General features: G+C 35.2%; 1 protein-coding gene across 3 annotated transcripts in view; it reads left to right on the plus strand.

Moving 5' to 3' along the window:
• jar (Myosin heavy chain 95F jaguar) overlaps positions 1-15,617 on the plus strand; it is a 562,711-nt gene extending 547,094 nt beyond the window's left edge. For all 3 annotated transcript variants that reach the window (XM_067138002.2, XM_067138003.2, XM_067138005.2), the window contains one exon: positions 7,062-15,617. In XM_067138002.2, the coding sequence (XP_066994103.2) occupies positions 7,062-7,213 (152 nt within the window). In that variant the 3' untranslated portion in view covers positions 7,214-15,617. The remainder of the gene's footprint in view (positions 1-7,061) is intronic.
• Positions 15,618-18,295: the final 2,678 nt, after the last annotated feature.

The following is an 18,295-nucleotide window of genomic DNA, read 5'->3' on the forward strand; positions in this document are numbered from 1 at the left end:
ACAAAATATCAGCATCGATAGACGAGGAATACGTACCGCAATAAAAACTAACTACGTCTAGAATCCACTCTATCTCACACATAAGCATTCATCCCATCCAGTCACACAAGAATCATACAAACTTTCATTCGGAACATTCATAAAAAAGAAATCCCTATTTCTGAAATGCGCGGGAATCTCACAATGTTTACTCTTCCACAAACTCATAATTAATGCAAGCAAACAAATCACATACTTTTTCACACATTCCACATCGATATCATACAGCACGTCGTTCACATCATTCACACGACTCTCAGCCTTAAATAAAACATTACACACTCGCTTGGATAGACTTTCTTTCATCTCACGGACACTCCCATTCTCACTCACGCTCACTCTATTACTGGAATTCTTACCATAATACACTTTGAATTTGCTGTCTTTACTACTCAATGACCCAACAATTAAACCATCTTCACCACATTCCATATCAGCTCCCACTTGCACCACTTTCATGCCAACAACACTGCTATTTTCGACTCTCTTATCAGAAGTTTCATTAATCTCAAAGTCACCATTTTCACACATAATGGACCTAACTTTACTCTCCTCATGTACACTTAAATCAACAAAAACATCCTCATGATGTATACTCTGTAAACACTCTTCACTCACAAAACAACCTTCATCAACTTCACAAAAAACTTCACTTTCAATTTCAGAAACTTCCACAAGATTATCGATCGCAACATCGCTATTACCATCACCACTAGCACAAAGTAAGACATCCGACACATCTCCCTTAATTTCATCACGCCCCCTATTCTCAAAATCTCCCTGATCACAAAACACATGGTCATACAATAATTCCTCTTTCACGTCTACCTTGTAACTTACATGTTTCATCGCGTGAATAGGAATTTCGGTATCGGACTGCCTATCTGACCCAACTAAGAAGTCCGATTCCGGTTTAAATTACTTGACGTGGACTGTTCACTATTATCATGTCCGGCACTTGATCTGGCGATCTTTGATCCGTACGCCCCCTACTTTCTGATTCCCCTTGATTAGGTCTTCTGCCAAAATATTCCTGGTGATTAACTCCCTGATTAGACTGTCTGTTTCCCCTTCCAGAATTACCACCCTGATTCCCTTGCCTAGAATGACTGAAATTCTGATTATTCCTATCTCCCACTACCTGATTACCTTGTCTCCCATTATCCCCGTAATTCCTACCTTCACTTTGCCTAGTCCTCCCTTGTCCTTCCAAAGCATCAAACCTCTCTAACATCTGCTCTAATTCTTTAATCGTAACAATATTCTGCATACATGCGGCTAATCCGACCTTCTCAGGAAAATGTCTCAACATCTGGCGGACTGTATCTCTCTCCGATGCTAGACCTTCAATATTCTGACTGATCAGAACATGTGCCAAGAAATATTCTGTCATAGACACACCTTCCTGAGGTCTATACTTGTCGAATAGCACGCGATCTCTTTCCCTTCCCTGAATAGCTTCACTCCAAAATTTAGAACTAAATTTCTCCCTAAATTCCTCCAAACTCGAAATACCCTGTCTGTAAACTTGAAACCAAGATCTCACCTCTCCAACAAATGCAACATACAACAGCTCATCAACCATACTCCACTCAATCAAACCATCGTCAAGATTCTTGGAAAACCGTTTCTCCACCGTTTTCAAGAATTCCATCGGATTAAACTGCCGGCCATTAAATTTGGGTAATTCAGAGTCCTTCGTACAAGATACGTACCAATTACATATACTGCTACCTACTTGGATTTGACTGACCTCCTGCCTTAATTTCACATGACATGATTTAATTCCTTCTTCCACTACCATTCTGGCATTTCCTTCTACTGACTTGAGATCATCTTTTACCGACTTCAGGTCTTTCTCCAATTTCTCATTCTTCTCATCTATACGCTTCGCTGAAACGTTCTGATTGGATTTAATTCTATCTATTTCTTCGACTTTATCTTCCACTATTTTTTTTCTCTTATCACATTGCCTGCTGTTTTCCACAAATTCCTTCTTAACTACATTAAATCGGCATTCAGTTTTCTCAGTCAATTCCAAGCATTGAGCTTCTACCTTATTATTGACTTCCTGAATTTCCCTGCTTTGATGGTCAAACTTCTGGTTCAATTCATCTATTCTAACATTCACAGCACTGCTTAAACTATCAATTTTACTAGACAATTCAACACTAGCTAAATTTAACTCTGCACTCTGCTTCTCAATCTTACTGGACAGCTCCGTACTGACTGAATTTAATTCACTATTAATATTGTTTATTTCATTACTTAAAAAACTCAGTTCACTCTTCAACTCTTTACTCTGACTATCAATCTTGCTAGACAATTCAACATTATTATTATCAATTTTACTGGACAATTCAACATTATTATTATCGATTTTACTGGTAACAGCATTTAATTCAACACTCACTGAATTTAACTCTTTACTCTGGCTATCAGTCTTACTGGACAATTCACCCTTCAACTCATTAAGTAGCGATTTAATCATACAGAGCATTGAAGACTCGCCTTGATTCCCTACATTCTGAGTTTGAGACGGGGTACTAGATTTCTCACATATCGTTGCCGATTGATCTTTCTTACTATCAGCCATTTCGCTACTCTCACTTAAATTAGATAAACTCAATGTGGTGGAATTCTTTTGACTTCTCTTATCCTGATTCATAGTACTAGCAACTTTAACGACCTCTCTATTTCTCAATTGTATAATACTCGACTCGCTAAAACATTTCTTCATACTCCAAAATACACATGAAACACTTCACTAACATAGCTTTCTGAATTCCATCCACACCTGACAAGTGCACCTATGCTTATCAGCCTAACAGATGTACCAATCATTCAGCCACACATTGGGAAGCCAATTGTAACTTTTTGATGATAACTATATATAATATCATGAATAAAATATATAAATAAAATTACTCAGAAACTTAATAAAATTAATAAGCCTAATTAACCGAAATGTCTGTAGTATGGGCGCCAGAGTTCACCAGAATGGATCCCTTGAATTTAGATAAGAGCATGATAAACTTTATATCCCAGGGCGTGTACATAATGCTGCGTACTGGTACATCTGCTGCAGGCCTTACCTAACCTCCTGAAAACAACTAATTAGGTAGGAACTGCACCTAGGTTCAACAATAACACTGATTCTAAAATAGCTAACTATATTCTTAACAAATTCCGTGCATGAGCACCTCATCAACATACAACATTATACATATAATACACACATAAAATATTGCTGGAAGACTCCATATATACAACAACAACAATAATGAAAATCGTGGGAAAACGAAAGCGAGAACTAAGCTACCATTTGTAGATAGTCCGATGAACAATGTACATGTATGAAGATAAATACCCTTCACTGTCTCTATATCAATTCGACTTACCGATTCTCATAATCGGCAGTTATCACATCACACAGATACTGTACCTTGTACTACTATGTTCACATATTTTAACACTTGTTGTAAAGATATATACACACGTCTGTCGATCCTCAACATAAATTATGGAAAGTCTGAGATAGCTTTCACCAACATATAATGCTAGGCCGCCACAAGTGCTACAATACTTAATGCGCATGCACTCTCCACAATCAGCCACTTTCCACGAACATAACAAGACTACGCTCCACGAACGTTTGAAGTCCAATCCATTGCAGCCGTGTCACTCCAGTACCGTGTATCAGCACCACTTCCTTCCCGTACAGTGCGTCAGTTGTGGTTCATACAGTGTTACTGCTTGTAGTTGTAGTAGTTCTCGTTCCTTTACAATGTCCTCGGTTGCCGCCGTATGATCAACCTTTATAGACATCAACGTCCCCCTCCTCTCAGATGATATGTCTGGATTGGTGCTTGCCAGCCAATCATGAGTGAACCCTAGTCTTTCTCCCAAGTTATAAACAAACGCTTGGGTTTATTACATGAGTCAACGATCTTCCCTAGTACAATAACATCAACAAACACTGAGATGTCCGCATGAGTCATCCGAATTACCAGGTTCCAATATAGCAATGTTTTCCCACTCGTGCAAAACAAATTACTCATACCTACGTATGTGGATATCTTTCAGCTTACCAATATAAATGGCTAAATATACAAATGAAATACTGATAATAATAATAATAATGATAATAATAATAATAAATCGAATACTGACAATAATATCTCTAACTTCTACATATAATTCGGGGGTGTGATATATGTACTATCACAAAGAATACAATTAGTTAAATTTCATTTAATATTTTTATTAAGTTTACTAATAATTTTTACTTTTGTATTTCTTTTTTTGTGTATTGATATAGGTTTTTTTTCAAATCTGCATTATGTAGGCAGTTCCTTTTTTTCTTTCTTCCTTCTTTGTGTGTATATATTCATATTTTTGCCTTAAACATTAGTGTTATTTGTAGTTCTTAGTATTTTATCAGTTTCATTGTATTAATAAATATAATGTATGTGTGTGGTTAGGTGTAAGAAAGGGCCTGGAGCCCTAACTTCGCTACAGATAATAAAGGCTTTATCCGTCTACCTATCTATCTATCTATCTATCTATCTATCTATCTATCTATCTATCTATCTATCTATCTATCTATCTATCTATCAAATAGAATGGAGAGAAATAAAACAGATGGTTTGGACACATTACGAGGATAGAAGAAGAAAGGATACTGAAGTAAATGATGAAAACCAAGATGAAGGAAAAAAATCGATCAACTACAGTCGAAGAGCAACAATGATGGTTGGATAGAACAAGATGGAAAGGTGCCTTTGACATCCCAACCTGGCTGGTGCTGAAAAAGGAAAACTGATGTTGATGATGATGATGAGAATAGTGTGAAATTTTTTAAAGATGGATTGACCAATCCACAAAATGAAAGAATGATAGTTGATATAATTTCCTGAGAATCAATTAACTTATACAAGAAATGGAAGCTTAATGCACTAGCAGATGCCAATCAATCAATCAATCAATCATGTAATGTAACTTTCTGGAAGCTTGGTCAGACACCTATATAAAGAGACAATCTTGACAGTGAAGTTAATTATTCAGAGTTACTGTTAAGTTATTGGTTGACAAGGTGATACTTATAATCACGTGACATGTGGTAATCGCAGTCTCCATATTGAAGTGACATGCTTTTATGCAGTCATCTAATTTATTTGTGTTTCAATGTTGTCATCTCAATGTGCAGGAATTGGCAGTTGTCTTTAAATGGCAGTTTGTGATGTGAATGTTTTGGTTTTGACAACAGTGATTAAAGTTATGTATGTGTTTTGTAAATACATGTGAATGAAATAATTGTACCAACTGACAGCATCTCGGTGCATCTTTGTGGATACGTTAACATCCATACCGCCGTCGTCATTGCCGGGACAAAACCTCCTATGTGAAATATTTTAGCTTAGAACTTTGTCCGGTAAGGTTCTGTCATCTAAGGTGCAATGTTGTGTGAATACTGTCAAGGCATTCTCGCTCTTCATAATGTATGTGCTGCGGGTCAGTATATCTCCAAAAATATTAACTATTCTCACTAAAATATCCTCGTAACAAAAATAACTAAAGTTAAAAGGCTTGCTGTTGTCACTGTTCATATTTCATGTAAAAACTTATTGTAGAATTAACTATTCTCACTAAAATATCCTGGTAACAAAATAAGTTTTAAAAGGTTTGCCCTTGTCACTGTTCGTACTGGGGCAAATACAACACTAAGCGGAGAGATAAGGCATGGACTGAAAAAACGCTCCTCAAAAATATAACAAATAAGTAACTTGAGGAGATCAGAAAAACTGGTTGCAAGCCACCATCGAAAGTGCCAACAGTTAATTACAGGACAGTACAAGATTCTCAACAAGACAATGACTCTCTTTCAGTACACATCAACAAGGATAGTGTTCTAAAGAAGCAGCCCAAATTATCGTTCACCTAGTGTATTGTAGCTAGTTTTGCCATGAAGATTATACAAGAAATTTTTACATGATATATGAGCAGTGACAATGGCAAACCATAGTTAATGCACTATATTCCCTTTTCATCCATGAAACTCCCCCCTCCCCTTTCCACGATACATACTTTTTAGAGTAATTAAATTAATTTTTTTTCTGAATGTCTGAATGTGTATTTTATCATTAAGATAACAGAAACATGTCCTTGTTAATTATGTATTAAGCTTGAACATAAGCTGAAGATGTCTACAAATTAGACAAAACATGTCCTAAAGTTTTTTTAATTTGCCTTGAGCAAATAAACAATATTGATTAGGTAGAACCGTTGTGTTTTTAATTCTTTTAAGTGCATAACATCGATACGGAAAATGCAGATGATTGCTTGCAAATCTCATCAGCTAGTCAGTCAAGACTATATTTTATCGCCGGATGCCAACACAATAGCTCACAGACCTAATTTAGCAATTTTAAGCGTATATGTGCATGTGTTTTTATCAAGGACTGAATACATGTTAGATTATCTGTTTATCGCAAAAAGAGTTTCATTACTCTTGCCGTAAACATAACAAGTGGATGTTAGAATTAATTTCTATTATTTTAAGACTGAGTAATCACATCATTCTACATATTTATAAGATAGGCCATAGTTTTTAGTGTTCATTTAAGCATACATGGTACATCCCTTTTACATTCATTGTTAATTTTAGTTGTATGGCTGAAGATGACCCCTAAAGGGTTGAAACTGGTCCCATGATTGATGTATTGAATATAAACTAAATCCTGTATTAATTTGTACTGAACGGGTGGACCTTTGTTCACTATTTATAATTGTCAATTTTCCTTAGTTACTTCTGCTGTCTAGATACCTAGACATATACATCACACATCTAAGCTCTCAGAACTGTTGTCATCATGTGTGCATTATATTCTTGGTTATTCCTTGATTTGTCGATTTTGCTTTCAAAAGAAATATAGAGGTCAGCAATTTAAAAAAATATATATATACAGTAGTGGTTCATTCATTGATCATATAGTAATGACATAACTATGCTCTTGTTGCAGGCGTTGATGATATGCAGATGTGCGAATTGAGTCTAGATGAGACAGGTCTCACTAGGAAACGAGGTGCAGAAATTCTAGAGCAGGAATTCAATCGTGAATGGGAGAAGCATGGTGGAAAAAAATATGTACCATTGTCTGATAGAAAGAAGTAGACTATATCAATACAATAGATTAAGTTACAGTCTGAGTTAAGTAACCTATTTGAGCTGCATATACACAGTCCATTAAACTTTCAGTTAAACAAAATATTGACTCTAATGATGGCTTAGTACTATATTTACCATTTTAATCCATGTTTGAATTTTATACTACTGAAAAAAATTAATATAATTTTTTAACCTCATCTATAAATTCTCAGAGCAAACACACAAAAGTTTAAAAAAGGGTTAGCATAACTTAGCATAACTCTAAGTGTAAAATAACAAAGTAAGCAAGTTTGTAGTTTTACGTTGCTGTTATCATGATCACAGCCACAGAACTCAATTTTATTCTTATTTTTTTATGTATTCTGAACATAAGGAAATGTTAATTAATTTCAAAAACACCACATGCATTGGCTGGGATACAAACCGCAGCTGCCTTGGTGAGAAGTCAGTGACAATGCCAGTCAGTTATCATGGCCTGCAAAAGTCTAAAATACTTCATTCTATGAATGGTCAAGTTTCAAAAACTCAGACAAGAAGGCAGCCTAGCCAACTGTTACATACTCACTGGAACTATTGAGTCTAGGAAGGTGTTATTTTTCTCTTGTTTACTACTGTTTTCATCTTACTTATTTGTCTTGATAATTTACACTTCCTATGTAGTTCACAATGATTAAGAATGTTGCTTTAAAATGGATTATAATTATTATACTATTAACACATTAAGTAAGATGTTCTTTAGTATTCAGGAAAATGTTTTAACTGAAGGTTTAGTGTAGAAATAAATTGTACCATGATTTCTGTAGTAAGAATACTGTGGGAATAAAGTGCTCCTTTGATCAAATGCTTTTACATCTGTGATATGTACACAGAGGTGTACAACTCCCATTCACACATGAAATTAAATATGACCATCTCACATTTATGTTATTTCTTACTATGCACAAACAGCAATCTACTTTATCACTTATCAGTATGATGAGTCAAAGACAGTAATGCATCATTCTCAATAGTACTGTATCATTTTTTTTTTAAAAGTTAATATTGCTATCATTATACCTGTCCCAACAGGAAATGTTAATTCTTAGTAAAGTGACTGCATGGTTCAGAATAAGGGAAGTTCATGCACCCAGATGCCATTTAAAGCCATTTCTACATTAGAACTGTTTGAATGTATAATTTCAAAATTACTGTTTAATCTGTACTGTGTAATCTTTATAAATGTAACAAATTTTCAAGAATTTTAATATCAACTTGGATACAACAAAACATGCTGTAGCTATTAGAGAACATGCACATGTATCTTAACCATCCAGCACACCAGATACATACGTAATGCCACTATTAACTATCACGACAGTCATCTGCAACAGGAAGAAGAGAAGGACAGTATTATTTGCCAATTTCAAAATATGGCTCTGAGCATTCGAACAGCTCCTGTCTGGAAGCAGTTTGTAATGGGACATAGAACATGCAGTTTGTATGAATTTAAATCCTTGGATGATGGTTAGCATCATCTTGCAGAGCATTGAAATTATTTCTGGAACACTGCACAGTGGAAGCATTAATCTTCCTAAGTAAATATGTTCAAAAATTATAAAAGCTCCATTCCAAGCCATGTTTTACAGTAGATTGTTTGAATTTTCAATTTCAAAGTTACTAGTAAGAAGGAAACTAAATGTTGTACAATCCATGATTTTGTACTATCTACACAATATAACCTCAAAGTTCTGTCATGCATAATATTCCAGGTTGTGGAAGTCATAATCAAAGCTTTACAATATTGTTGGCCTAATCAGTTCATTCTCATAGTAATTCATTTATTTGAATTTCACTTACAATATTTAAGTAACATACATGATGTAGGCCTACTGTTCCTCTTTAGGCATTTGGTGTATTCTGAAAGAAATTATTATCATATTTAGAGAATGTTATAGACCTTGTTATATTCTGTAACTGATGAAAACTTGAGCATTCTGGAATATTATTGCTATGACTCAAAAATCTTGCAACTCCAAAATTATAGACATTTCAAGGAGGAAACTAGCCATATTTTGTTACTTCATTGGTGTACAAAATAAGTTACAAAAGTCTTAAATTTCCTATTTAATATACATGATGTTTTGTTGTCACAAAAATTTTGTAATGTAGCTTGTACTGTGTATTTTATTTTGTTATTGGAAGGACATAAAATGAAAATTCATGAACAAGAATTCAAAGACCACTGAGTAGGCTATACATATTGTACTTGCAATAAATAATTTAAATCAGCTGTTGGTAGGGTTCAAATAGTTTGCAGTAATACAATACTGACAGAAGGTCATTATTTTACACTGAATTGTTATTTTGATGTGAAAATATTTTTACATTCAGTTGTATGGAATAATTTCAGTATCCTAAACATTCTGTATATGGTATGTTATATCTAGAGAATGGAATATTTCGTAGTCGCAAATTTTGCAAATTTTGAAAAAACATCTATATATATAAAATAAGAGTTTTGTCTGTACATTGCTCAGAATTTGAAAATAATGGTATTTCTGTATCGGTCATATCCATAGTAACAAGAAAATGCTCTTTTTACTTTTCCGTAATTTCTGTCTGTCTGTCTGTCTGTCTGTCTGTCTGTCTGTCTGTCTGTCTGTCTGTCTGTCTGTCTGTCTGTCTGTATGTATGTACACGCATCACGAGAAAACGGTTGAAGAGAATTTAATGAAAATCGGTATGTGAAGTCGGGGGATGAGCCTCTACAATCTAGGCTATAAATCATTTTACTTGTGCTGAGTGAAATGGTAGTTTAGGGAAAGGCCTAAAATTGAATTCTCAACTATTTATGTTATTAGTGGTCTAATTAAAATCGGTATGTGAAGTCAGAGGATGAGCCTCTACAATCTACGCTATAAATTATTTTACTCACGCTGAGTGAAATGGTAGTTTAGGGGAAGGCCTAAAATTGAATTCTCACCTATTTATGTTATTAGTGGTCGTATTTTAAAGAAAATGGGTATGCAAAGTTGGAGAAAAAATTGCTACAATCTAGGCTGTCAATAATTGTATTCACGCTGAGAAAAATGGTAGTTTAGGGGAAGGCCTAAAATTTAATTCTCAAATATTGTTGTTATTAGTAGTCCTATCTTGATGAAAATCGGTATGCAAAGTCAGGAAACAAGTCGCTATAGTCTAGGCTGTACATTATTGTATTCACGCTGAGTGGAATGGTAGTTTAGGGGAAGGCCTAAAATGTAATTCTCAAATATTTCTTATTAGAGGTGTAATCGATGAATGCTACATAACTAAGGTTATATAGTATTAAATTTCCTATTATTCATGTCTTATACATTGTTATACATTGTTACCGTACTGGCTATGATCACAAAGATATTCATGAATTTGGATTTTTGTTACTAAGTCCATATCAGCACCGAGCAACGAGAAAATGGGTAAACAGTATTTAATGAAAATCGGTATGTAAAGTCAGAGAATAAGAAACTACAGTTTACGGTATAAAATATTTTACAAATCACAGAGTCGAAAGAAAACTAAATGTGTAGGCCTACAATATAGAAAGCTCATAACATTGATCAACAATAACATTACATTGACCATTGTTTGTCATGACGTGCTTTGTGTCTTCTGTTGCCCCTCATCTCCAGTAGATAGGATTACTGCTGCGTACAGAGTATGTTTTATTTGATTTACGTCGCACCGACATAGATAGGTTTTATGGCGACAATGGGATAGGAGAGGGCTAGGAGTGCCTTAGGCCTTAATTAAGGTACAGGCCCAGCATTTGACTCGTGTGAAAGTGGGAAACCACGGAATACCATCTTCAGCGCTGCCGACAATGGGGTTCGAATCCACTATCTCTCGGATGCAAGCTCACAGCTGCGCACCGCTAACCACACGGTCAACTCGCCCAGTCGTACAGAGTGTAACAGCCTGCCTGAATATTGATGGGAAGTAGCTGGGGAGTTAGATAACTTTCTTCTTTAGCATGCCATTCCCCTGGTTTATAAATTTTCTGATACTACTGGTACGTAACACACTGGATCATCATAGCATTCGGGCTATTCAATCCCTACTCTGAGGCACTGATTGGAATGAACAGTGTGTATATTTAGCAGAATAATGGCAGATGAGTGTTCATGGCAATCTGTAGCCTGGTCATCCCAGCTCTGGAACTTTCGACTATTAGATTGGCACCGCAATCTAACCGCAGCACTGTTCGTTAAAAGTGATAAAATGTGCGGCTTTCCATTTGATCGAGTATTTTATATGATAGCATTGCTTTCAATCGCTACATTCATACTTATGTTTTTGTAATGACCTATGTTGATTTCAGTTAGGAAAACCACAAAGTAGTCTTTCTGAGAATCCCGTTGCGAAGTGCGGGTACATCAGCTAGTAGTTATATATATGTAATTACCATTTATATACGACCTCCAACACATTTTTTAAAAATTATTTGAATTTGTAAAAAGTAAGCTATTTGTGAAGCAATTAGGCTAGCAAAAAGTACACACAAAATTTGAGCAGGCTACCTCACTTTGACCAGCTACAGTATTCTCTATTCTGGATACTCTCTCTCTCTCTCCTCTTTTTTTTTTTTACATCTCACCGACACAGATAGGTCTTATGGTGACAATGGGATAGAGAAGGGCTGGGAGTGGGAAGGAAGTGGCTGTGGCCTTAATTAAGGTACAGCCCCAGCATTTGCCTGGTGTGAAAATGGGAAACCATGGAAAACCATCTTCAGGGCTGCCAACAGTGGGGTTCGAACCCACTATCTACCGGATGCAAGCTCACAGCTGCACTACCCTAACCGCACAGCCAACTTGCCTGGTATTCTCGATACTCAACAACTTTCTTCAAAGACTCGCAGGACATGTCAATAATATTAGTGGTAAAACCCTGGTAATTAGCAATAATATCCTTTCCCAAACAAAATACAACAGGTAATGGGAACACCAGGTAACAATCATAAAAACCACCTTGCAAAAGGAATGGAATGAAAGAGAATTCCAGGAAAATATATGTCCCCATCATCGAACAGCAGAGAAGTCTTCCACGACGTATGTTCCAACCTATAGTTTAGTTCCTCCACCACAATTTCAAAACGAAGTACATATTACTTCAGACTTCATGACATGCAAATTGTTAATGTTTCATTGAAGATTTGTTTGGAAATTATTTTTTTCTTTTCAATATGAAACAAATATATACTTTTTCTAGTGAAAATGATTTTTAAAAAAAGGCTTTCTCATTTACCACCGGAGAAAACAATATTCTTGAAAAAAGGCCATATTCTCAAATATTTTTGAAAATAATAATGGCATACACCACTTCAGAACTGTATGAAATTCATATAAATATAGCTTTTCTAAAAAGTAAACAACTTTCTCATTTATTGCTAATAACAAAAACTCTTGCCTCTGCCAATAAATAACAATCTAACAAACATACAAATCTATTGAAGACAACCTAGTTGCAAATTATTGAATAATATTAAACTGCTTGCACCAAGTAAAATCCCTCTATTGTCATGGAACAAAGGACCTAAATTACTATTGGCAGTTCTACCAATCGCTTTAGTTCACATTATAACAGGGATAACATTTGTGAACTTTCATTCTCAATTTACATAGGGTAGATTAATGTACATAAACTACATAATGGTATAATGTTAACCATCACCAAATATTTACAAACATTTTAAAAAGCTTGAGGTATATATTTTTTAAATTTATATGTTGGAAGAACTGGAGATATTCCTTGCGCCTAGATTATATTCCAGTGATGATGAATGATAGGGTGGAAGAAATTAACATGCAGATTGTGAACACTTTTTCTCATGTTACAGTAATGTTTTGTCTGATAGGTGCCATTGCTTACCTGCAGGAAATATTTCAGCAATGATGAATGATAGGGTAGAAGAAATTAAGAGCAAAATTTCTGGACAGAATTGGTGGTGTAATGTGATCAAACCACAAACAAATTTGAAGAATATACTTTTGTTGTCATATTTAAAGCAACAAAGCCTTCAGCTTCTGTAGAAATATTTTTCCATGACACACACACATACACTTAAAACAGCAGATTCAAAACCCTGCTCTAGAGCTATTTTGGACATACTGTGAAAAATATGACTTCCAGCTTGATGACATTGTGGCCCTTATGTTGGATTCAGCACATTATATGGTAAAATGTTTTGAAATACTGAGAAATATTCTAATTGATGGTGGTGTGATCATCCAGTGTTGGGTACACATGCTAAAAGAGCTAAATTTAATGCTGAATGTGTTAGGTAAACACTTGCAAGATTTCCAGCTGATTGTGTCTAAAGTGAAGTCTGCATTTTTGAATATGCAGAAACGAAGGCACCTCTTCAGAAAGTTTCTAGACAGTAAATACCTAGGACAGTGTATACCACAATTTCCTGTGCCTATTCCCACAAAGTGGTCATCTTGGTATGAATCAGTGTCATATCTTGCAGAACACATAAGTGATGTGGTGACATTCCTAATAAGTGAGGAATTTGGCAGGTAAAATTCCAGAGTTGATTTTCTTCAGAATATTAAGGAAATTGAACTCATTTCTGCTGAAGTAGAGTCTTATTTTGTAAGAGAAGTGGGTAGTGGCATTATTAACCTAATTAATTTTCTAGAAGGTCAGTTCTATCCTACTGTCCTATATTCGGAGGGTCACATAAGACAGAACTAACAATCAAGGTTGCTGCATTTGGGTATCATAGTGACAAAGTAAATAAATAACTCTGAAACAAAATTTAAAAAGAGAACATATTGCACAGATGACTGTTGGTGGAAATATTGTAAGAACTGTAAAACATCTGCAGTTCTGTTTGAATCTAATACTGTGGTGATAATAGGCTACAGCAAACTGCAGAGAGTAGTTAAAAACAGGCTTAGTTATGATGAAGAAGTAGACATTATTTCTATGTTACAGGGAATGACCATTAACTATACTGATTCGATAAAATCTGTGCTAAAATTGATATGGATGTCATGTGTATATGCAGATTGTGAACACTTTTTCTTCTGTTACAGTAATGTTTTGTCTGATAAGTGCCATTGCTTGTCTGCAGAAAAAATCAGTTTTTTTTTCTGAAATGTATTTTGAGATATAGATTTTGAAAATACCAAAAAGTTAAATTGAAAACACCAATTTTCCCATTTTAAAATCCTGCTTTCTGCACTTCCAACATAACAAAAAATTCCAGTCTCTAGTTATATCATATTCAAGATACACAGATGAAATCAAATAAATGTAGAGCCTGATCTTTTTACCAGGTATAAAAAATGCAGCTATTGGCTCAAAATAACTTTCAAAATACAAAATGTTGGGAATTGCATAAAATAATCTGTGTATGTTAACTGTTATTACTTCATCTGATTCAAGGATTCAGAAATCTATCAAACTTCAATGGTTTGTAGAAGAACTCATAAATAAAAAGTAAATCATGGAAAAATTCAGATGTTATAATCATTCTGAGTGATGAGTGTTTCCTTTATGATTATGTTGGAACTGAGAAATTAAATTATAATATTGCTCTTATTTTAGTATGTTTATTGAGGAAGAATAAAATAATTACTGATCAAAAATCAAATTTATTTGCAAAGTGGAAGTATTTTCAGATTTCAATACCATATCTATATTTCAGTTTACAGTTTATATTAGAGATGTTTTTCTTATAATTTGCTTTACATCGCACCAACACAGATAGGTCTTCTTGTGTTGATGGAATAGGAAAGGGCTAGGAGTGGGAAGGAAGCAACCGTGGCCTTAATGAAAGTACAGCCTCAGCATTTGCATGGTGTAAAAATGGGAAACCACAGAAAACCATCTTCAGAGCTACCATCAGTGGGATTTGAACCCACTATCTCGCGAATGCAAGCTGATAGCTACGTGACATAAACCACTTGCTTGGTATTAGAGATCTTCAAGTCTAAATAAATTTATATACATACAATACAATTATCATATACATTTCAGGTTCATGTCACTCAAGAGAAAACAAAAACAGTACCAATGATCATACTGTTCATGAGAAACATCACCATAATCATAATTTTTCATTTCTCAAACGAAAAAGAGAAGAGCTACTATGGAATTTTCAGCTTTAAAGTACTTAGAATTAAATGTTAACTACTTTTAAGAACACTTTTCTTCCATCATAGACCATTTTCAGTCATTTGTAGTGACATTAGGTCTTTGTTTCTAGCTAAACAGTATATGCACGTTGCACTGCAGTTTTGTGTAAACTGTTTATCAAGTTAATGGCTCTTTGTCACCTTCATGTAGATAAAGAACTAAGATGTGCGTTATATAGTCAGCTGTTGCTTTTTAAATTATTGTAAATGTAAGAAATGAAATAAATTTATTCTTCCAGTTAAAACTAGTTTTGTAATCCTCATTTGATTTCCTCTTCCCACTCTTCTAGATTCTCTCTATTTTCCCCAAAATATGAAATGCTGTTCTTTTATTTAACCAGCCCCACAGTATAGGGGCAGTGTGCCTGCTTCTTACCTGGAGGCCCCAGATTAAATTCCTGACCAGGCCAGGGATTTTTACCTGGATCTGAGGGCTGGTTCGAGTTCCATTCAGCCTATGTGATTACAACTGAGGAGCTATATGATGATGAGATAGTGGCCCCGGTCTAGAAGGCAAGAATAACAGCTGAGAGGATTCATTGTGCCGACCATACAACACCTCATAATCTGCAGGCCTTCGGACTGAGCAATGGTTACTTCGTAGGACTGTTGTGCCATAGGATTTGGTCTGGTTCTTTTATTGAGTGTAGGCTAAGGATGACCAGGTTGAATTCACGATCTTTAAACTATTTGAAACTATAACTGAAGCATCCGTGACATAGCAAGCAGAGAACCTGTTTGTATTCACTGCGTCTTCTAACGGCAGCAAGGCACACAGTTTGTTAAAAATCACCTGGATCCATTTCAAAGGATGAAACTGAAGTAAATGGGAACAGAATCTGTTTTCAGTGGTAGTATTCACTTTAAATATTCATTGTATCCATGTTTGTATAAGATATGGTTAACAGATTCCCATTTTCCCCAGAATTTTCTTATTTTTCAAGTTCCCTGTACTGAAATAAGAAATCTCCCATAAACATTTTTTGTGTTATTTAAATTACAAGTAGAATAGCTGAATTATAATATAAGAATCAAACACAATATTTTGTTGATAATGGACAGCTAATTTGATACTTCTGACTAAACATTGATGTTTGATTGTTGTATTTATGAGCTTCCAGATCCGATCAGACATTTTTGAGTAGCTTTCTTCACTCTTGTATATGGTTGTAACACAGATAATTAATCTAAAAATATCATAGGTTGAGTAACAAGTTAAAGTGTCATGAGCAGAATATTCAACAGAAGCAAACAAAGGCTTAGTGTATGTGTGTTTATCTCCTAAAATGAATTACAAATTGAATTAAAATATGTGCATTACAAGTGGACAGATATGAAAAATAAAGCTTCTGTTGAACTCATTATAGTAGAGTTACAAGTGTTAAGAATTTCAGGTATTCTAGTTGGCCTAAATACAGTAGTTGAAAGTTTTCTAACTTTCTGAAATCCAATCCAGATATTGTTAGGGCAGCCAAGTCAAGTTCAAAATATTAAGTAGATGTTGTGTAATGCACCTACCCAGTTGAAGTATGTATCTAGTTTTCTAAGAACATGTCAAAATAGCTTTATGGTTTTTAAATCTTCCATATTTTCACCTTTAAAATCTAGTAGCCTCCTTTATTTTCAGCTTTAAAGTCTGGCAGCCGTAGTAGAAGTCAAGTACCCTATTTTTTTTTGTTTCATCAATATAAATAAAAAACCTCATTATTTTTTATATTAGTAAACATGTTAGCATACAAAATATTAGATATATTTGAAATGGTAGTTTGGGGAAGGCCTACAGTTTAATTCTCAAATATCTATTATTATTAGTAGTTGCCTGCCTGCTGTAATTTCTTGATGGATACAGTACTTGTGCATCCATTTCTTGGCACAGGCCAGAGTAAAGTGTAGCTTCCACCGAAGTCCCAGGCAACATCCATGGCTGTGACAATATGGAAGTTGCTGGGGTATGGGTAGTGCTGAGTAATGACATTCAGAGAATGACTAGTGCATCTGAGTGTTATGAAAGGTGCTGTTCATAGAGTCAGTTGTGCTGCAATAGTACTTTCTGACCCAGTGAGGAAAGTAATGGCAAACTACCTCACTCCTCATCTTGCCTAGTACGCCTCATTTTGGTGCTGCCATTGGTTTTTGGCGTTTCCTTATAACCGCTATTTGAGGATCCAACCAGCCTCTGGGCTGATGACCTAACAGACAGACATTAGTAGTTGATATAACTTATTTGTGTGATCTCTTTTTATGCACCAGTTGGTCATCTTAAGTTTAATAAATTGAAGTGAATGAACATGTACTATCACCTAATTATCACAACAGGAACTCTTGTCCAGCAAGAGAGGCCACTTGCCGTGCCTGCTCAAAAATCGGCCACTACGCAAAGGTGTGTAAGAGCTCAAAATCTTCAAGCTCCACCAAATCTTGCCATTGTCATACCATACTTCTAGCTTCTATTTCTCCAATGGGTTGTTTACCTAAAGCTATATACCCATCCGTTTGAATGGAATTAAGACCAACACCCTTGTTGATACGGGCAGTTCAGCAAGTTTTATTTCCGAGAAGCTGGTCCAAAAGCTCAAAGTACCTATTGCTGCTAGTGGCCTCACTGTCACTATGACTTCAACATCGCTTAGCTCTTTAGTGAAAGGAGCCTGCTGCGTAGATATAAAAATTGAAGACCATATTTACAAAGATGTTGAACTTAACATTTTGACAGACCTTTGCTCTGACGTCCTTTTAGGACATGATATCCTTGGCCGTCATTCATCTGTAGAGATTTAAGTTTCAGGGTCACAGAGAGCCCCTGAGTATCTGCAGATTAACAGTCATGAAGGTCGAACCTGTTAGACTTTTCCAAAATATACCTCCAGGTTGCAAGCCGATCACCATAAAATCCCGATGCCACACAGCAACTGATACCAAATTC

Source organism: Anabrus simplex, chromosome 1 (assembly GCF_040414725.1).
Source record: "Anabrus simplex isolate iqAnaSimp1 chromosome 1, ASM4041472v1, whole genome shotgun sequence".
Lineage (NCBI taxonomy): Eukaryota > Metazoa > Arthropoda > Insecta > Orthoptera > Tettigoniidae > Anabrus > Anabrus simplex.